Source organism: Oratosquilla oratoria, chromosome 2, assembly GCF_046742065.1.
Source record: "Oratosquilla oratoria isolate Oo_2021 chromosome 2, ASM4674206v1, whole genome shotgun sequence".
Lineage (NCBI taxonomy): Eukaryota > Metazoa > Arthropoda > Malacostraca > Stomatopoda > Squillidae > Oratosquilla > Oratosquilla oratoria.
In genome coordinates this window covers 82,686,439-82,705,496 of record NC_134778.1, presented here as the reverse complement: position 1 = coordinate 82,705,496, position 19,058 = coordinate 82,686,439, and the positions used below count along the sequence as shown (strand labels likewise).

The following is a 19,058-nucleotide window of genomic DNA, read 5'->3' as shown; positions in this document are numbered from 1 at the left end:
TTGTGTTTACCTTCGCACCACCCCATTCATGTATAAATTGAACAGCCAAGGTGACATAACACATCTCTGGCGAAGTCCCACCTCACCTCAAATCATTCACTCTCTCCATTTCTAATTCTAACACAAGCTCTACTACTCTCGTAAAAACTCTTGAATACTCTTAACAGCTTCCCTCCAATTTATCTGCAATACCACACAGTGCCTTCCTATTTATCCTGTCATAAGCCTTTTTCAAATCCATAAAGGCCCCAAAAAATCCTTTCCTTTTTCTAAAGCTTTCTCACATATCTACTTTACCACAAAAATCTGATCCACACAACCCCTACCTGTCCTAAACCCACACTTTTCCTCCCCAATTACTCCCTGTGTTCCTCTCCTAATCCTTTCAATCAAAACCCTCCCACAAGCCTTCCCAACTACACTCAACAAACTGATCCCTCTGAAACTACTACACCCACACTTGTCCCCTTTTCCCTTGTAAAGCGGAACTATACAGGCACTCCTCCAGTACTCTACCCTCTTTTAGACAAACATTAAACAACCTCACCATGCAGTCCATCCTCTTTTTTCCTTCCTTTTATAGATGCTCCACATGACACCCACCCACTCAGCTGCCTTACCTGCTCTCATTATTTTAATAACTGCCTTTGCCTCATCTTTCTTTATGTCTCCTCCGTTTTCCTCATTCATCACTGTCATTTTCTTAGCATTTCCCACTGCAACTACCTTTTCCTCCTCATCCTCCTTCACATTTAGCAACTCCCTAAAATACTCTGTCCATCTTCCTCTTACTGCCGTCTCCTCCATTATCATCTCTTCATCTGCATTTTCTACCTTTTCTTCTCTACTTGATTCGTCACCCTCTCCTATCTTAATTTCTCTCCAAAACATTTTTATTACCTCCAATGCTTTCCGTCCTACTTTTACCCTACTTTACATCTACTCTCTTTTTAACCTCCTTTATATTATGCTTTACTTCTCTTTTCTTTGTACCTCACATATGACTCTCTCATCCTATTTTGAAATCAATGTGCGAATGCTCGATTCTTCTCATCTACAACCTTCTTTGTTTCATCATCCCACCACTCTCAACCCTTTCTTCTATTTCCTCCCGTCCTCCTTGTTCCACACACCACCTTGTGACTCTCTCCTTGAACTATCCCCATTCCTCCTCCACTCCTAGTTCTACTTTATCCTTCACTCCCTCCCACTCCTCTCTGATTCTTCTTGTACTCCTTCTCCCTTTCTTTCTCATTTAAGCAGTTTACTCTAAGCACCTCCTTACAATTTGTTCTTTTCTTCTTTCTCCATCTATCCTCCACTCCCAACTTACCTTTCACCAAAAAATAATCTGGTATTCTCCCACTCCCCTTAGAACATGTACATCCAAAACTCTTCTTACTCTTCTCCTGGATACCACTACATAGTCTATTAAAGCACTATTTATCACCATTCCATCCGCCACCCTCTCCATGTGTACTTATGTTTGATTTTCTTACTAAACACTGTATTTGATATCATCAACTCTCTAGATATACCTCCACCATCAACTCTCCACTATGATTTGTTCCTGGAATTCCACACTTCCCAACCACTCCGTCTATTGGTTCATTTCCTACCCTAGCATTAAGATCTCCCAATACCACTACATTGACATTTCTCCCTAAACCTTCTATGCACTCATTTAAATATATCCAAAAAGCCTCCCTTTCCTCTACACTATTCTCACTACCAGGCCCATATGCACTTACAAAAACCCACATCTCCCTTACTCCATCCACATTAACTTTGAAGAAACACCTTTCCACTCCACCACACGTTTGCTTATCTCTTCATTTACTATTATAGCCACCTCTTCTCTCCTTCATCCATTCTTTACTCCTGAAAGCCTCCCAACTACACTCCCAAACTCAAACTCACCCCTCCCTTTCAACTTAGTTTCACTCATTGCCAACACGTCCATCTTTCTCACAAACATACTGCCCAACTCTTCCCTTTTACTCTCATCTGTACCACATCCACGCACATTAACAAACCTTAGTGTTCTGGTTTGAAAGCTCCTCCTAGACCCTCCTATACTTTTTTTTTTAAGGAATGTCCCTTTTAGGGCTACAGAGAGTAGGATGCGTAGTCCTATCCCCCTCCTTTTTTGTCGCCTTTTACGACTCAAGGGGGAAACTCGGTGACAGTATTCTTCTCCCCCACGAAAGGGTTCGGTGAAAAAGGAAATAAACATTCAGAGAAGTGGCACAGGACAGTATTAAGAGTGGTAGGACAGCATAACGGAGGGACAGTCGCAGTATAAAAAAAATTCATCATTTCTCTATGAATAGAGATATCCTCTATCACAAACAAAATGGTGTGTGACTCTGGTCCATAGGAGTAACCCATATAGATCCTATAGTATCAGCTACATGCTACTGAGCTTTTAACCTCACAATAACATGCAGCCAACACCCCTCTATATAATATACATTTTTATTTTTTCAGTATATCTTAGCATTGTTAAATTGAACCAAGAATTATTCATGTCATTCTACGTTGCATCTAAGGGCAGTATAGTAACGCGATCATGGCTTGGGATGCATGATTTAGGTGGATCACAGGGAGAATGGGAATCCACTGTTTTACAGTGCTAACCAGTGGCAAGTTAGAAATAGATTAATTAAACTAGGTAGCTGATGAATCAATTCTATTCTTTTGTTGACTGGTGGCAACAAAGAATATCGTCAGTCTTAGAAATAATACCCATTGGAAAAGATTAAAAACAGAAACAAAACATTTGGAAATAAAGTATCCATACGAACATAATGCTGTAAAAACAGAAGTGCTTAAGTAATGTAAGTATGTAATACAAATCACTAGTTACAGACTCGGTAAATTCCTTGACCTACATAAGCATCAATATTTGCACTACGAGTATTCATTACCTCAGACGTCATCTTATCCTACGTGAATAATTAATCAAACCTACGACATGAAAACAATGTGTCGTCTAGAAGCGTTGAGGTTTATCGTCGAGATTTTACCTCCTTACTACGGTCACATTTGGGACAGATATAATAAAAATTATATCATCTATCGCTAAATGGGATTATTCAAACCTTAAATTATCAACAGCAATATGAACCAGTAAAAATGAGGGCAAAAATAGATAACTATTTGAATATCTTGTCTGTTACAATGTTGGAAACCACAGAGGGAAACGAAAGAAGAATAGTAAAATGAAACAGTTGTACAGAACAACGGTTGAAGAAAAAAAAAAGTGAAACTAAATGAGGCCATATGAAAAGGTCTTTAGAAATATTCAACGAAGGAATAGATACATTCCAGAAGTCAAAGAGATCCCTTTGCAAGATGAATGACTAGTTCAATGACAGAAGTAAAAATAAAGAAAATATAAACTAATTTGAAAACAAGATTTACAAGACTTGATGCAGAAGAAATACAATGATTTTATGAACGAGCAAGCATATCAAAGATACAAAGATGTATGGAACACATTCAGACACGCATAATAAACTGTAAGTAAAGAATCAAAATACTTCATGGTTGTATTAGCGAATATTAGGAGACAAATGACGTGCTCCACGGCAGGAGTAGTATATGAAATATGAAACAGATGGAAATATGTAGTATATGACATCTACAATGTTCACACATAAAACAGGGTGGGATGAAAAGATTGGAAAGGCAGACGGATGGAGAACTATAGGAATAACCAAGATTGACAAATATTAACGAACAAGAGACCAGGTGAGAGAGAGAGAGAGAGAGAGAGAGAGAGAGAGAGAGAGAGAGAGAGAGAGAGAGAGAGAGAGAGAGAGAGAGAGAGAGAGAGAGAGAGCATCAGACAAAACATTAGGGACAAGCACTGAAGGACTGGGCAGAGGAATTAAGCCATCCTATCATACTACTATGTAAAACAAAAACTCAATAAGTAAAGATAATTTCTTTTCACTGGGAAATGATCAGTTTCCACCCGAATGTAGGGAAACAGAGAGAAGCTGTACAACGATAGGCCAGCGTCTCTATAATATGCAAAGCACCAGAAAAGGATATTTAAAAATAAACGGACAAAATATGGTGGGTGGGGGCAGACTAAGCAGACAAACGACTCGGATTCAAAATAGAAGTCATTCCTCTCAACTCGATTTTTTTTTTTATAAGAGTCACAGCCAAGACGAGAGAGAGAGGGGGAGGAAGAGAGAGAGAGAGAGAGAGAGAGAGAGAGAGAGAGAGAGAGAGAGAGAGAGAGAGAGAGAGAGAGAGAGAGAGAGAGAGAGCACATAATAGAAAACGAATGTATTAATTATAAGGACTTTAAAAGCATATGACAGAGTACCATAGACGAGGCTACTGTGAAGGCTTAGCATGGAGGGCGGGAAGAGAAGAATGTATGAATGATTTGGAAAGGAGAAGATGAAGGCGATGATTCGGACAGAGCACCCAGAGGGCGATTCAGTGATGCCTGCGCTAGATCTTCCTCACCAAGACACATCTTTGAGAAGCCAAAGGAAATGCCCACATGGGACGTGGGTCCCTCATTTAGATCGTAACCATCTGGAAATTGTAGGGATGGACTAAGAGTCTGCCTGGGAGGTTGTTAGGGATGATTCATAGATGTGAAGGGATTTTTTTTTTATAATCTCAGACATTAATTACCTTTGTGTGAATATCAAACATCTGATTAATTACTAGTTACCTCATGTTTCACTAAGTGGAAAGCCCGCAGCCCCAAAGTGGTTGGTCACGATCCTCGGGCCCTTCTACAGATATCTCCGGGAAGAAACTTCAGTGTGTTATTTGTGTTTTATTAATGTGGGACTGTTTATATGTCACCGGCTGCTAGTAGTCGGGGAGGATAGCAGTCACCAGATCTCTGCTCTAATCTTACCAATATCTAATACCGGACAAACTTCGGGATATAACGGATCTGTCCGGTATTTCCATCGGACATAACGGATCCTCGGTTATAACGGATCGTCGGATATAACAACAGACCCCTGTCCCCATATCGTCCGTTATATCGAGGGTTTACTGTATGTGAAAAAGTAAGATATACTCGTACAACTGAATTTGACAGAGAGAGATCTTGGGCCCAGTCCGAAGACCGAGCGTCAGTCCCTCGGGACTGCATCTCCTGATGGAGGTGAAGGGGCTGACAGTTTTCGAAAATGGGCAGCTTCGCTCTCCATCTTGTAGGATCACCACCTGCAGGTATCCGTCACTGGCCCCGGTCATACATCTTTTTGCAGAAATATTTATGAATTTCTTTAGGTAAGGCACTAAGAGCATGGTATTTCAGTTTCTGAAGTATGACCAATTCCATTGGATTTCGTCATCGAGAATGATATATGTTTTTAGTCAATCAGCAAACATCACATTAAACTACACATGTGTTTCTACTCTTATGTCTTGTACGTAGTGGGGAAAACTCCATGGAAGAAATCTTGCTGCAGATTCACACCCTTAGTGTAACAGTGAAAGGCGAAGAAATTATCATGAAAAATGTGAAAAAAGGGAAGGCAGGCTGAAGTGGGACAGGAACCAGAATGAAATTAGGTAGTCCGATTTATGTGGGGTTGGCAGGTGTAGGTTTTGGGGTAACGAGCTTAAATTAAAGTAGTTAGTTCGCGGGAGTCGCTTCAGGCGTTGCTGTATAACTGGTAGGGGTCGAGGTCCGTGTCGCAGATGTCATACCACTTGTTGTCCACTTGAAACGGTCCCTGCACTAGGTCAGTGTCTCTTGTGTTGGTTAAGGCAGGGTATGAGACCAGTTCCCAGTACAGTTTGCCCTGTACGTCAGAAAGAAATCAGATCAATAGAGGTACAAAATCACACATGACTGCATTCAAATTCTAAATTGCACATAGTAAGATTAGGTACCTTAGAAAGGTTGCAGGATTACTGTTCAAATTGTTCTTTGTGCAATTAAATACAAGAGAAGAGTGAACCAGTACATATTTTGGTCCTTAACTTAACAATGAAGTAACTGGTGTAGAGTACAGGACGACAACAAGGCCACGTCATACTTTGTCGATGGGACTCCCGCATGCAGAACATTTCAATGCGTACAAAAGTCGGCAATCAATTCGTGTAATTGCGCCTTATGTAAAGTATTCATTTTATCTAATTTTATTTTGTTTTATATTATTTTATTTTACTTTATTTTATTTTATTTTAATTTATTTCTTATTTTTTATTTTATTGATTGATTGATTTATTTTTTGCGAGGATACGTACACAATTCAGCCAACTTTCTCCCTATTCGGCGGAATTCGGGAGCCAACTCGCTAAGTCTGGCGTGATATTTGATCTCAAACAAATCTAAATTAATTTTGGTGTTATTAAGAGCGATAGAATCAACACAAATTTTCTATTATGTGGCCTATGTTTACACATAGAAATAGTTATTTCTACAGCCACATTTTTTATCGAGAATTTATTAGAATTCATAATGACTGAATATTTAACTAAGGCAGTAAGGGGTCCAGTTGGAAACACGTGTATGTGAGTAAATTCGAAATTATATTGTGCATATGGGAGGATGCGTGGAGATGAAAAGGGTTGAAGATATAAATCCTTGAGAAATGTCGAAAGGTATTTAATATCAACAATGAAAAATAATCGTGATAACAGTGAGGCAGCTCGTACACCAACGCAACCAGTTTTATAAAACCACTTGCTTACGATGCCGCGACCAGTTGCATTGCGACTAACACATAAGTTTCTTCAGAAGCCCTCATATCGAGGTAGCCGCAGTTTCAGTCGCCTCGATGTAAGGGATTCTAAAGAAACCAATGTGTAAGTCCCAACACAACTGGTTGCGTTTGTGTGTGATACTGATAATATAATCATAGTGATACTGATAATATAATCATAGTGATACTGATAATATAATCATAGTGATACTAATAATATAATCATAGTGATACTGATAATATAATCATAGTGATACTGATAATATAATCATAGTGATACTGATAATATAATCATAGTGATACTGATAATATAATCATAGTGATACTGATAATATAATCATAGTGATACTGATAATATAATCATAGTGATACTGATAATATAATCATAGTGATACTAATAATATAATCATAGTGATACTGATAATATAATCATAATGATTATGATAATAGGAGTAACTTAACAGTAATACTTACTGGCAATGACTTCATATGCAATTGAACATGCCGATGATACTAAGAAAGGAAACGATCACTAGTTATATGAGAATGATGCAAAGAAAAACGGAATGTATCACCCTTTACCTTAAAGAAGTAAACGGCTTGGTCTGAGTACGAGTAGTAGGCGGCATCTATATGCCCCGGCAGAGGGTCAGAGAAGCGATCTACGGGTCGATATTGGTCGGAGATTAGCTTCGGGTATTTGGGCAGACAGCATCCTTCCGTCCCTCGCTTCACGTCGTATCCAAATACCTGGATGAAGATGCAGCGTGACAGAGCACAAAAAGGTGTTGATTTATTCTCTATTGCCCATTGGAATTAAATCTTCTATGGTTGCACAAAAATTTCTAGCTTTCTGTTCACACCAGTAGTTTAGCATCATCCGTAAACAAATATAACTTTTCTGTCAGGGCTGTAGACAGCAAGGGTATAACCGGTGCCAACACAGATATCTAAGGCACGCTCTCCGTCACTCTTTTTATTCCTATCTTTTTATCACTCTCATAAAGAGAAGGCCTACCTCCGTTTGTGTGTACACATGCATATGTCCTTCTCATACATACTTAATTAACCTTAAAAGACTGATATGATCTTGTGATATTCTGTTTATTGATCTTTTTGCTCACTTTCGGACATAATGCTTCTAGGATCAAACAGAATTGTCTTTTACAATGCATCTCCTTACCAGAGGCCCTTTCGGTGGCATGCTTCTTTTGTTATGTACAACTAAATATATGCTCTCTTTTTCCATCGTCCTCACCTTTTTGCCCTTGAAGAAGTAGAGATTTTCATCACGTTTGTCGAAGAGAACAGCGTCAAGGTTGTTGGGTATTTTGCGTTTGGATCCTTTTGGTCCTCGGAAGTCGTGCGCGATTCGACGCGGGTAACCGTCCATCACTTGATCAGCAACTGCGTCGTAGCGGAAGTACATATTGCCTGTGAAAAGCAGGGAAGTCAAGTGGTCTCAGATGCACAGTAACGATCAACGATCTTATTTTGTCGGGGAAATATGTATGTGTGTTTCTGGGGGGGGGGTGCAATAGATTTGTTCGAAATTCCATTCACCAATTCCTCAATAAAATAAGCCACAAGAGCGTCAAATATTCAGAGTTATTCTGATGTTATTATCCAATTTATGATTACAGTTATCCAATCCCCGCGGCGTGTACCTACATTTTACATTTGTTTTTTGTTATAACAATAAAGCTGCTTCTTCATGACAAATACGACAATTGTTGCCTATATTCTCGGTGATTGAAACCCTGCAGCTCCACAGTGGTTAGCAAGAGTATTCGGGTCCTCACATAGATCTCTCTGGAATGAAACTCTGGAATACTATCTCTCGTGTTTGTGTGGGATAGTTTCTGTAACACCTGTTTATAGTAGAAGTAGAAAGAAGTGAGTAGTCGCCAGTTGCCTGATCCCCTCATGTGAAAATGTGTAAGAAATGCAGATGACGGTGATGAAGGGCTCGGTTCGGAGATCGAGAGCCAGCCCTTCGGGACTGCACCTACATTTGGAGATGAGGATATTGACGGGTTCTGAAGGTGAACGACAAGAAGATGATCTTTCTGAGATGCATCTTGCATGTACCTCTCACTGGTCCTTTCAGCCAACAGAAACATATGTAATTGTATCAAATACTTACGTACTGTGTCTTGCTGCATTGCTTCTGACCCGGGGAGTGGGCTGGAGACAAGGATAATCCTTCATCTAAGAGGAGCTAAGAGTAGAGGGAACAATGGATGATGGATGTGAGTGGAATGGATGGGAGTGGGTGAATGCCATAGCTGGCTACCTTCCTTACATGTGTGAAGAGGACCTTGGTATGTAAATAGACTTAAATTTAACGATGGGATTGTATTAAATGCTTGCCTTTAAAGAACAAATGCTCATCGCGATCTCTTGTCCAAATGTGCGTGTAGGCGTCGATACTGTCCTGGAGCCCGTGCCACTCTGACCGCACAAGGAGCGGATCCCCAAAACGCGTCCGGTTGTACCTGGCAACAATCACAAGGATACAAATGTAAAACGCATCCGGTTATATCTGGCAACAGAGATACAGATGTAAAACGCGACAGGAGTGTGACAAGGAGCATAGGGGGTTACATGGAATCTATGCTTGCTGCAGCCTTCATAGGCGGGAAGAGGCGAAGTGTGGTACTATGCACGCATGGAAACGGGAAACGGGTATTTAGTGTGGATGATATGTCAACCCTGCAGGCTGAAGGGGTGGTCAGTGATATTACAGTATTATGTATATGTTGTAATTGGACGTGAACAACACCGAATTCAGACATGCAAAGTTACATGTGTACATATCATCATATGTGTAAGTTATTTTGATACGGCTGTGCAACCATTGTTTTTCTCTTTGTCCAGAGTAGATATATACCGATGCACATATGACTGCACCATATAAGATTAACTTTTCTTTTACATTTGTGTTCTGAATGGCTTACGAATTCACGCCATTATGACCATGAATTAGGACTCTTTCAACTTCTTTTAACTGCCTCGCCGACGACATTCCCCTCCCCATTCCTCTTTTTTTCTGTCTCTTGTCCTCAATAGTTCCATGAAATCTCATTCTACCTCCCCGACAGCGCCATTTTCTCTTCTCCTTCCTGCCCTTTTCTCTGCTTCATTATTTTTTTTTTCTTATTACATCTTCCTCCAAACGCAGGGGATCTATACCTAAGGTGTCATTTCCTCTCCCCCGTGTACAATTGCCATTGCACTCACTGTCCTCACTCTTTCCTCTAATTTATTCGCTCGTTTTCCTCAACTCACCTGTTTTCGTATAACCAATAATGGTCTTTCCTAAAGAAATAGGTGTTGAAGGTGAGTTGTCCGTCTGTCCTCCACCTGAGAAAGTCGAAGACAGCAGAGAAGCTTCCAGAACACATGCCGTAAATACGTTGTACGAGCTTGCGGTCCTCCCATCCGATCTCAAAATGTTGGTTTGGTAGCAGTTTATGATAAATGGCGTGCATAATGGAATAGTCCCGCATCACATGGCCTAAGCCCAGCACGTGGCCAATCTCGTGCACAGCTACCTGCAGTGAGCAAGATAAACAAATAACATTAAGAAAGCGACCGCATAATGTTGCCAGATTTTTTTTACTTGCATTTTGATCTGGTGCAAACTGTAAGAACAACCCATCATAGGGAATAGATCAAAGAAGTTCCTCAACAAAAATTTGCCTGTGTTGGTGTAACTTTGATTAATCTATCAGACAGGTGTGTCCCCACCTATTACCAAAATAAGGGATGAGCCACGGTACTAATACCTTATCTTGGTATCACCACCAGAATGTGAAGTTCATGTTGTCCTCATCTGGTTCAAGAGGTATATAGGTAAAATATCAGGGGAATGATTCTGAAAATATACTGCCTAGGATCCTTTTATCATCTTGACTTGTTGCAGTATCGATTAATCTCGGGGGGGGGGGGGATCTATGCTGTCTCCTTGAATAAATAGCAGATAACACACCCAGAGGCGAACACATAGCTGCACTGTCGAATCGCAGATACAGAATCACTTAGTGCCTTTATGTAGACGACACGTCATCATAGAGAAAGAACAGAAACCTCAGGATCTACGTCTCCTTCCTTTTTCAGACGTTATTATTAAAACGTAAGGCGAAACATTTAATATCTCTGTTCATGCAAAGGGCGGTACCTTGAAACAACCATCAGCATCTGTATTTGGAGAACATTGTCTCAATGCAACACTTGGAGAAACACATATCTTGAACTTAGCGAGCTACTCTGACTGGTGGATAACGGGTACCGTAACACCTTTTATTTAAGACCTCAAAATTCGTTTTAGACAAATGGCACAAGGGACAAACATCCACTATCCCTGAAGAGAAATGTCTCACGATTAATTTCTAAGCGGATGACAGACTATCTCTACAAACTGTAGCCATTTCCTTACTGATGGCTTCTTTCCCTCCATCGATTTTAACTTGAGCCCCAATACGCGGCTAGGTGAGACCGCGCTACGGACACATCACTCCATCATTCTCCTCAGAGGGACTCGCTACATATCTCTCTCTCTCTTTGTGTATATTTTTATATATATCTGGGACGGCAACGTGGCATGAGTCACGTTGCCAAGTGAAGTGGAAAATGAACAGAATCGTTGTCTTCCCCTCAAATATCAAGCCATTCCTAACACCATGTAGTCGTATTAAGAATATACAAGTATATATATTCTATAAATAGATGACATATAGACTAATAGTGGGACAAATCACTATGTGCAGGCCATCGCTCAAAAGGCTCAAATTAGAGTCGATAGACTATAGAAAACAACTTCACCAAATATATATCCCTCCTACAACCGGGTGAGGGCTCACAAAAAATGTGTGCTTTAGCGCACCAAAAATAATCGATCTATCTTTACAAACGTTACTTCTCTGTGATCTTTCTTAATACAATAATTTGGAAAATTTCCACCTCTTTTTTTAACTGAATGTGCATTGAAAATATTATTTGACTGAGCAACGTGTGATTAATATAACCCTAATTTAGAATTTTTGCTTTCAATGTGAACTTTGCCCACCTACATTAACTCTCCCTTGTATATCGAGTCCTAATAAGCCAAAGAGAATATCTAAAGAGGATTTCTAAATGAAAGTGCTGTTACATTTAACGATGTGAACGAAGATAAAAGTTAGATATACCTAGGCAAGGAACCGAAAGAATATGCAGGTACGAGTGGCCTACAAAATAGATATTGCCAAATCATTAATCGGAGATATAAAATTACAGTTGAACGCTATAAAATATTGGAAAATCTACTGTCATTCTAAGAAACTATATCAAGTACTAGAGGTACTAGACAGCCATTGAGTACTTTGCGAATGCTGCAAATAACCATGAGAAAAAAATCCATAGATTTGCCACAACTAAGGTACAATGTAATCCAGCTCAAATATGATCATCAGAAAAGAAAGAATATAAATTATGTCGCTATTAATGCTGTCGAGAATGTGAATGATAGAAGACAAAAACAAAAACAAAACAATAACAGCTACAGAACCAGGGAGAAGAAGATACCAAAAACTGAAATATTTTTTTCGCAGTTTGGAGAAGGTCGTGGAAACCGGAACCTTGATGGTCGTGTTCTCCCCAAAACCATCCACCTTAATCCATGGTTCCCATTTCAAGTTGACTATCACCAATCTGCTTTTACAAGTACATGGAGAGTTTGGCCGTACGCACACCTTAAGGAGGTTGGTGCCGCGATCCGAGTTGAGGGTGAAATGTTCATCGTCGTCCATGTGAATCTGGGCCTCCACCAGGTTGCGCAGTGCGTGACTCAGCTGTCCACCGTAGCCGTCGAACGTGTTGAGGCAATCCATATGCGACTCTGAGGGGCCAAGAAACCAGCGTTAGAACCCTGGGAATAAAACTCTTAATTCAGGATCAATTAACAACTACATGGGGATGCAGTTGAGGACATAAGTTTGACTTTAGTGTGTTGCCTCGGTATCTGTCAATAGAAGAATAAATGAAGAATTAAATATTATTATGAAACAAGCTACATATATTCTAGTTCGGCTGTTCGGCATGAGTTATGTCTCTTATCTAGTAAATAATGGACATGATTGAAAATACAGTGGAAACCATACTATTTATGGGTGTGAGTTCTGGACATTAGGGCAAATTCTACGAAAGAGGTTTACAGCGGTGGAGATGAACTGTCCATAGGCTGTAGGTGATATAGAGTAGGTCAGATGTGGTGCAGGGTGATCTAATAGAAGCTCTCAAATGGGTCAAGGGCTTTTTCAAGTGATGCAGTCAAGGTAATCATATAAAGACAACAAGGCAGGACTCGTAGTAATGGGATTAAATTGAACAAATTTAGGTTTAATAAGGAAGTAGACAAAAACTGGTTTACCAATAGAGCGGTTAAAAAGTGGAATAGACTTAGTAACCATGTAAAGCGCTCTGAAACAATTGGTTGTTTTAGAAGATTAGATAGCAATATGGACAGGGTTGACAAGTAGTGAGGGACATAGAACTGCCTAGTATATACCTTATGGTCTCTTGTAGTCTCCTCCATTCTTATGTTCAAACAATACGGGGAAAATGCAGGGTCGAGGTACATGCAGAGCAAGGCCTTGACACATAGTGAGAATGGAACGCGTCAGACTAATCAAACACCAGTGTGAGTTCAATGTGGAAGGATCAATAACAAAAAGAAGACCGAAAGTGACACAGAAGAAATGTGTTGGAGTATTTGGAGAGAAAGAAGAAAACAGCGGATGAAGAGGCTATGATCCTGTGTGACGAGTGGACATTGTCTCAATTACATGTGAGTTAAAACTATTTTCATGTTGATACATTCTAGGAGAATGTCGAAGAACTTATTCTATTCTTTTAAGGAGTACAAGTGATTGGTCATACTTCAGTGACAACCGTCGTCTTCGTTCCTCCATTTGCAAATTACGTTAGGTAATACCTCTTTGAAAAGTCTTTTTACTTCTCTTGTTCCATACTCACTTTTTCCGAATCCGATGGTGATATCGACGAGTTCAATGGGCGATATGTTGTCCTCGAAAAACACGACTGGGATGACCTCACTCCACAGTCTGAAGGCCAAGCCAAGGGCGCCTCTTTGCTCTGCCGCCGAGAGCTGACTGCTGTAGCCGGAACCTGCGAGTCGCCACGACACGATTGGCTGATGAGATGCGGAAGAGTTTGAGTCAGTCTGGGTAGAGAGCTGTAGCAGATAAGGCAGTGCAATGGAGTGCCACGCAGGAGGGCATAAAACAAAGGGAAAGTAGCCCAAGAGGGTGACTGAAAAAAAGGACTGGGGTTTACAATGAAATGAAATTGATTATCCAAATGTGAGCCTCAAAGTCCGCTAAAAAAAATAATCAAGGCAGTTTGGTACATTGAAAAACCACGACATCCCGGATTAAATCACCATAACTATGCCCATGTGGACATGATGATTTATCACCTTTGAAATTGTTGTTCCTGTTGTGTAATTCTAAGGGCAGGGATGACAAATTGGTTTTAATCCCCCGCCCATATTTCCGTTGGAATTAAATTGGGAAACCTTTGGGTTACAGTGCAACATTGATAATAATTAATGTAAGGGCCATCCATGCCGAGCCAAATGCCATTTCTCTAAACAGGATATGAAAAATATCTCTTTACATTGCATACATGCACTTGATAACTTTGCCTAAAAGACAATATTATCTTGCATAGATATCTTATGTCAATTATACATTACAGGTTTGACTTTGGAAATGTTAATCGAATCGCCTATAATTTAGATAACCCCTAGACAAACGTAAACACTGGAAACAAATTTTCTGTGAACAGCCCACCCACCTACCAAGAAGTAATGAATAGAAAAACAAATAGATAGAAAAAATGAGAAATAAATATAAATATGAGTATATGGCTAGATAGTTAGATGAACGAAAATAAATTAATAGATGAATAAATAGGTAAATAAATTATTAGATGAACAAATAGATAAGTAGATAAACAGATGAATAAATAAGTAAATAAATAAATATAGGAATAGATAAACAAATAAATAAACAGATAAATGAATAAATAAATAGACAAATAGATTGATGAACAAATACATACCTGGTTGAATGCTAGGCCTGGAGGACTAAACGCTGATCTTTTCTTTCGTTTACCAATTGTGGTTGCGTACGGATGCAGATTACGGAGTCGAACGTCTTCCTCTCCAGAGGTGATCTTCGCAATATGATCTTTAAGCCAACGTTTTCTTCGCGTTAAGCTGGGTCCCTGAACCAAGAGAGAAATGTGCATATATAGATAATAAAGACCCAATATATATATCATATACATGCACGCACACGCACACACACACATATATATATATCAAATAATTCTGACTGACGTCCCCGAATACGAACCAAGGCTCGCGTGAATACGATGCCGATGCTCTACCACTAGGCTATTAGTTGTCTAACTAAATCAACCTGGGAATGAATGTAGTAGCAAGGAGTTAGTCGACTGCTAACTGCCGTCAGTACTTAGATTTTACGAAGAACTAACAACACTTGGAGTTTCTTTTGTGGACTCTGTCGTTGTCATACCTGAATATATATATATATATATATATATATATATATATATATATATATATATAATATATATATATATATATATATATATATATATATATATATATATATATACATCCGTGAGTGTATGTGTGTGGTTTACGGATGAATCCACTCACCGGATCTGCTTCGGAGATTTCACTGCTGAAACTCTGCGCCCTCTCGTCCTTGGGTGAACTGCCTTCGTCGAACTCTGTTGCCTCTGGTTGTTTCCAAATTATTTCTTTTCTTCTTTCTTTATCTAGTTCCAACTGCTTTTGTTCTTGCTGCCCTTGCTTTTCTTCCTTTTCCGTTCGTTCATGTTCCTCCCTTTCTTTTTCCCAATCTTTCTTCTCATTTATGTCACTGACATCCAACTCGTTAAACGACCCAAGTTCCTCCAAGGATCTCTTTCTTCTCGGGTGGTGGCTGTTCTTTTTCCTCCGCGACCTTAAGTTCCTGTTCCTCTTCTTCCTTGCAGGCGCCTCACCCTCGTCCTCATCATCCACCTCCTTGTCGTCGTTACCACAGCGAGGCTCGTTGAGGACCTGCAAGGTCTCGGCATCCAATCGACTCGTCTCCTTCACCTGGTAGATATGCTGCACGAGACAAAAACAAATGTCATTGACATTCGAATGTATGGAAAGGAATTAACAAGAGACAGTGACTCGTGCGACAAAACAGCCTGTCTAAACGTCTTCATATTCTAGATTCTAAAATACAGTCTATAGACCAAGGGGTTCTTCCCCCTTATAAGGGAGGTAGCCAATTCAAAGGCACGCACTCAATCCCACCCATTCCATTCCCATCCAACACCTTTGTTTCCCTTCAATCTTAGCTTCTCGTGGATGAAGGATCATCCCTATCTTCCGCCCACTGCCTGGGTCAGAAGCAATGTAGCAAGGCACAACACATCGACAACAAGGCCGCTTCACTTAATCAGCGACACCCCCTCTCCGTCCCCTCATGTGGAAAATAGAAAAATGGGGAAAATTCCCTTCAAGCTGCGTCAAAATATCCACAAAAAAAAAAACACTCCCCACCCCATCCCTCGCCCACTCCCTTTCTTGCTCGACAGACATAGAAAAGAGGGAAGACGGGGAGAAAATACCTTCGGGCTGCATCAAAGTATCATCCATACACAACCATTCTCCACTCACCACTATCCCATGCCTACTTCCCTCCTTGCTCAACAGACATTGCCCTCTTGCTCAAAGCCCCTTTTACCTCATCCTCGGTCGTCCCCTCAAGTTCACTCCATACACATCTACCTTCTACATTTTTTGCTAATAATCAATATTTCTTCACCCATTCTTTCCATATCTCCCAACCATCCCGATACTCTTTCATTAACCTTATCTACCATCTCGTTTTCCACCCCAACTCTCCTCACTTCCTCATTTCTCACTCTATCCAACCTTATAACCCTACCATACTTCTCAAGACACCTCATCTCAAAATATGGTAACATCGCACAAGTTGCAGAAGACATATTCACCCATGGGATCTAGTTAGCACCCTATCCCATCAGAGGGTGAGTAGGTTCAATATTAAGGCACGCCAGCTGCCAAAAGGTTTTGCCAGGGTCAGCTCTGATAAGACGCGTGTCCCTCTGCCAACCAGAAGCCACTGAAGACAGTGTGGCGTGCGGGGCGCGTTCGAATCGGCTTCACCGACTTGGACTGGTCCTGCTTACCGGTCGGTATGCATTTATAACTTATGCATTTATGAATTAATTTCAATAATAAACTGTTACACAAAGCCTTAATTCATGGTAATTCTGAATTAATGTTAATAATAGATTATTCCACAAAGAATTAATTCTTATTAGATGAGTGAGGAGCTACTAAGGTTTGTTTAACAATGAAACCGTTAATGATGCTATTATTCAAAAATCCCGGAGGTTAGATCTTATACGATCTTTGACAGCATCAAGTATCCTTAATTTGCCGACAACACAACATTTCTGACTAAAACGACAATACTGCAAACTATATAGTTAAGCAACAACTGCGATATATTACATTGTGGTGATAATTTTGAGATATAGTTACTTCTGGGTATAATACTAGCCTTGCCTGTGAACGTACATTTTTCGTAGAGAAATGTCACTGTTAAATAATTATTGAGACAAATAGGATACGTAAGTGAACTGCAACTTTTCCCACACTCCGACAAATAAGCTAAATATGTAAAAAAAAAAAAGTAGTGACAGTACACGACATCATTAAATAATGAGAGGCAGTATAGACCTTCTCTAAGGCTACGAGTAATAAACAGGTTTTTATTCAGCTGAGAGAAAGCCTCGGCAGTCAAAGGTTTGAATTCGATTTGCTATGTTAAATTCCCACCGTTTATTTTGTCAAGACCTGTTAGTACGGTTTCTGTTGATGTTTCATCTGTTATTCTCATTTGCGGTTTAATATGGCTGCAATTATCATTAGTGTGTGTGTGTGTGTGTGTGTGTGTGTGTGTGTGTGTGTGTGTGTGTGTGTGTGTGTGTGTGTGTGTGTGTGTGTGCTTACGTGCGTATGTGTATTTATTTACTTATTTTTTCACTTGTTTACTTATTTACCTATTTACCTATTTAGTTAGTTACTTAGTTACTTAGTTACTTAGTTACTTAGTTACTTAGTTACTTAGTTACTTAGTTACTTAGTTACTTAGTTACTTAGTTACTTAGTTACTTAGTTACTTAGTTACTTAGTTACTTAGTTACTTAGTTACTTAGTTATTTAGTTATTTAGTTATTTAGTTATTTAGTTACTTAGTTACTTAGTTACTTAGTTACTTAGTTACTTAGTTACTTAGTTATTCATTCATTTATTTGTTTGTTTACTTATTTATCTATCTGTTTATTCATCTACCTATTTATTTGTCTATTTATCTACTTATTTATTTATTTACTTGTATATTTGTGTATGTGTCGTTATAACAAATGGATTGATAAGTTCCGCCGTTGGGACTCGAACCCTTGCATGAGTGCTTATTACAAAGCAAGGACGATACCATTACGCCATCACTGACCATACAATGGTAGTGACATATTGTCCTTGCTTTGGTGGAACTACTAGGTCGTGTTCTCGATCATTCCATTTCTAAAGGTCAGTCGTGGCGTAATGGTATTGTCCTTGCTTCACACTCATACTACACTTATGCTACTGTTCGAGCGTCAGTGGAGGAACTTATTGATTAATTTGTCATAATGATACACACCTTGTCATGTGGAGTGTCTGAATAAAGACTCGATGAAATTGAGTACATACTAAGCCACGCGAGTGCCATCGGTGGAACGACCAAGTCGTGTTCTGGGTCGTTCCATCTTGTATGGTCAGTCGTGGCAAAATGGTATCGTCTTTTTTTTTTTTGTGTAGTTGGCAGTCGCTCGTACAAGGACTCGAGTCCTAGCTGCGGAGCTTATTAATTGACTTATTCATATGATTAACTAATTTATCTACTTATTCACTTATTAATTTATCTATTTATTTATTTATTTAATTTTCACTTATTTATCTATTTTATGTCTACAGAAGTCTCCTACCTGAAACCTTTTGATGGCTCGGTGGATCAGCTCTGGCGTGCAGGGGCGACGCGTCTTCACCTGGGCCTTTCGAAAGGGCCTGAGGGCCGCGCCGGAGGGGTCCTCGTTGTCGCAGTGAAGATATCCATACTTGATCAGTATTGCCTTCGGGAGACAACATGTTAGTTATAGTTGAGTAAACAAGCAGTTCTGGGGACTTTA

General features: G+C 39.7%; 1 protein-coding gene across 4 annotated transcripts in view; it reads right to left on the bottom strand.

Moving 5' to 3' along the window:
* Nucleotides 1-2,216: 2,216 nt before the first annotated feature.
* LOC143040709 (matrix metalloproteinase-21-like) overlaps nucleotides 2,217-19,058 on the bottom strand; it is a 54,054-nt gene continuing 37,212 nt past the window's right edge. For all 4 annotated transcript variants that reach the window (XM_076212062.1, XM_076212053.1, XM_076212072.1 and 1 more), the window contains exons 3-12: nucleotides 18,858-19,001; nucleotides 15,457-15,915; nucleotides 14,832-14,996; nucleotides 13,722-13,899; nucleotides 12,440-12,585; nucleotides 9,996-10,261; nucleotides 9,078-9,202; nucleotides 7,963-8,138; nucleotides 7,287-7,454; nucleotides 2,217-5,798 (exon numbers count right to left, since the gene is read on the bottom strand). In XM_076212062.1, coding sequence (XP_076068177.1) covers nucleotides 5,649-5,798; nucleotides 7,287-7,454; nucleotides 7,963-8,138; nucleotides 9,078-9,202; nucleotides 9,996-10,261; nucleotides 12,440-12,585; nucleotides 13,722-13,899; nucleotides 14,832-14,996; nucleotides 15,457-15,915; nucleotides 18,858-19,001 — 1,977 coding nt within the window. In that variant the 3' untranslated portion in view covers nucleotides 2,217-5,648. The remainder of the gene's footprint in view (nucleotides 5,799-7,286; nucleotides 7,455-7,962; nucleotides 8,139-9,077; nucleotides 9,203-9,995; nucleotides 10,262-12,439; nucleotides 12,586-13,721; nucleotides 13,900-14,831; nucleotides 14,997-15,456; nucleotides 15,916-18,857; nucleotides 19,002-19,058) is intronic.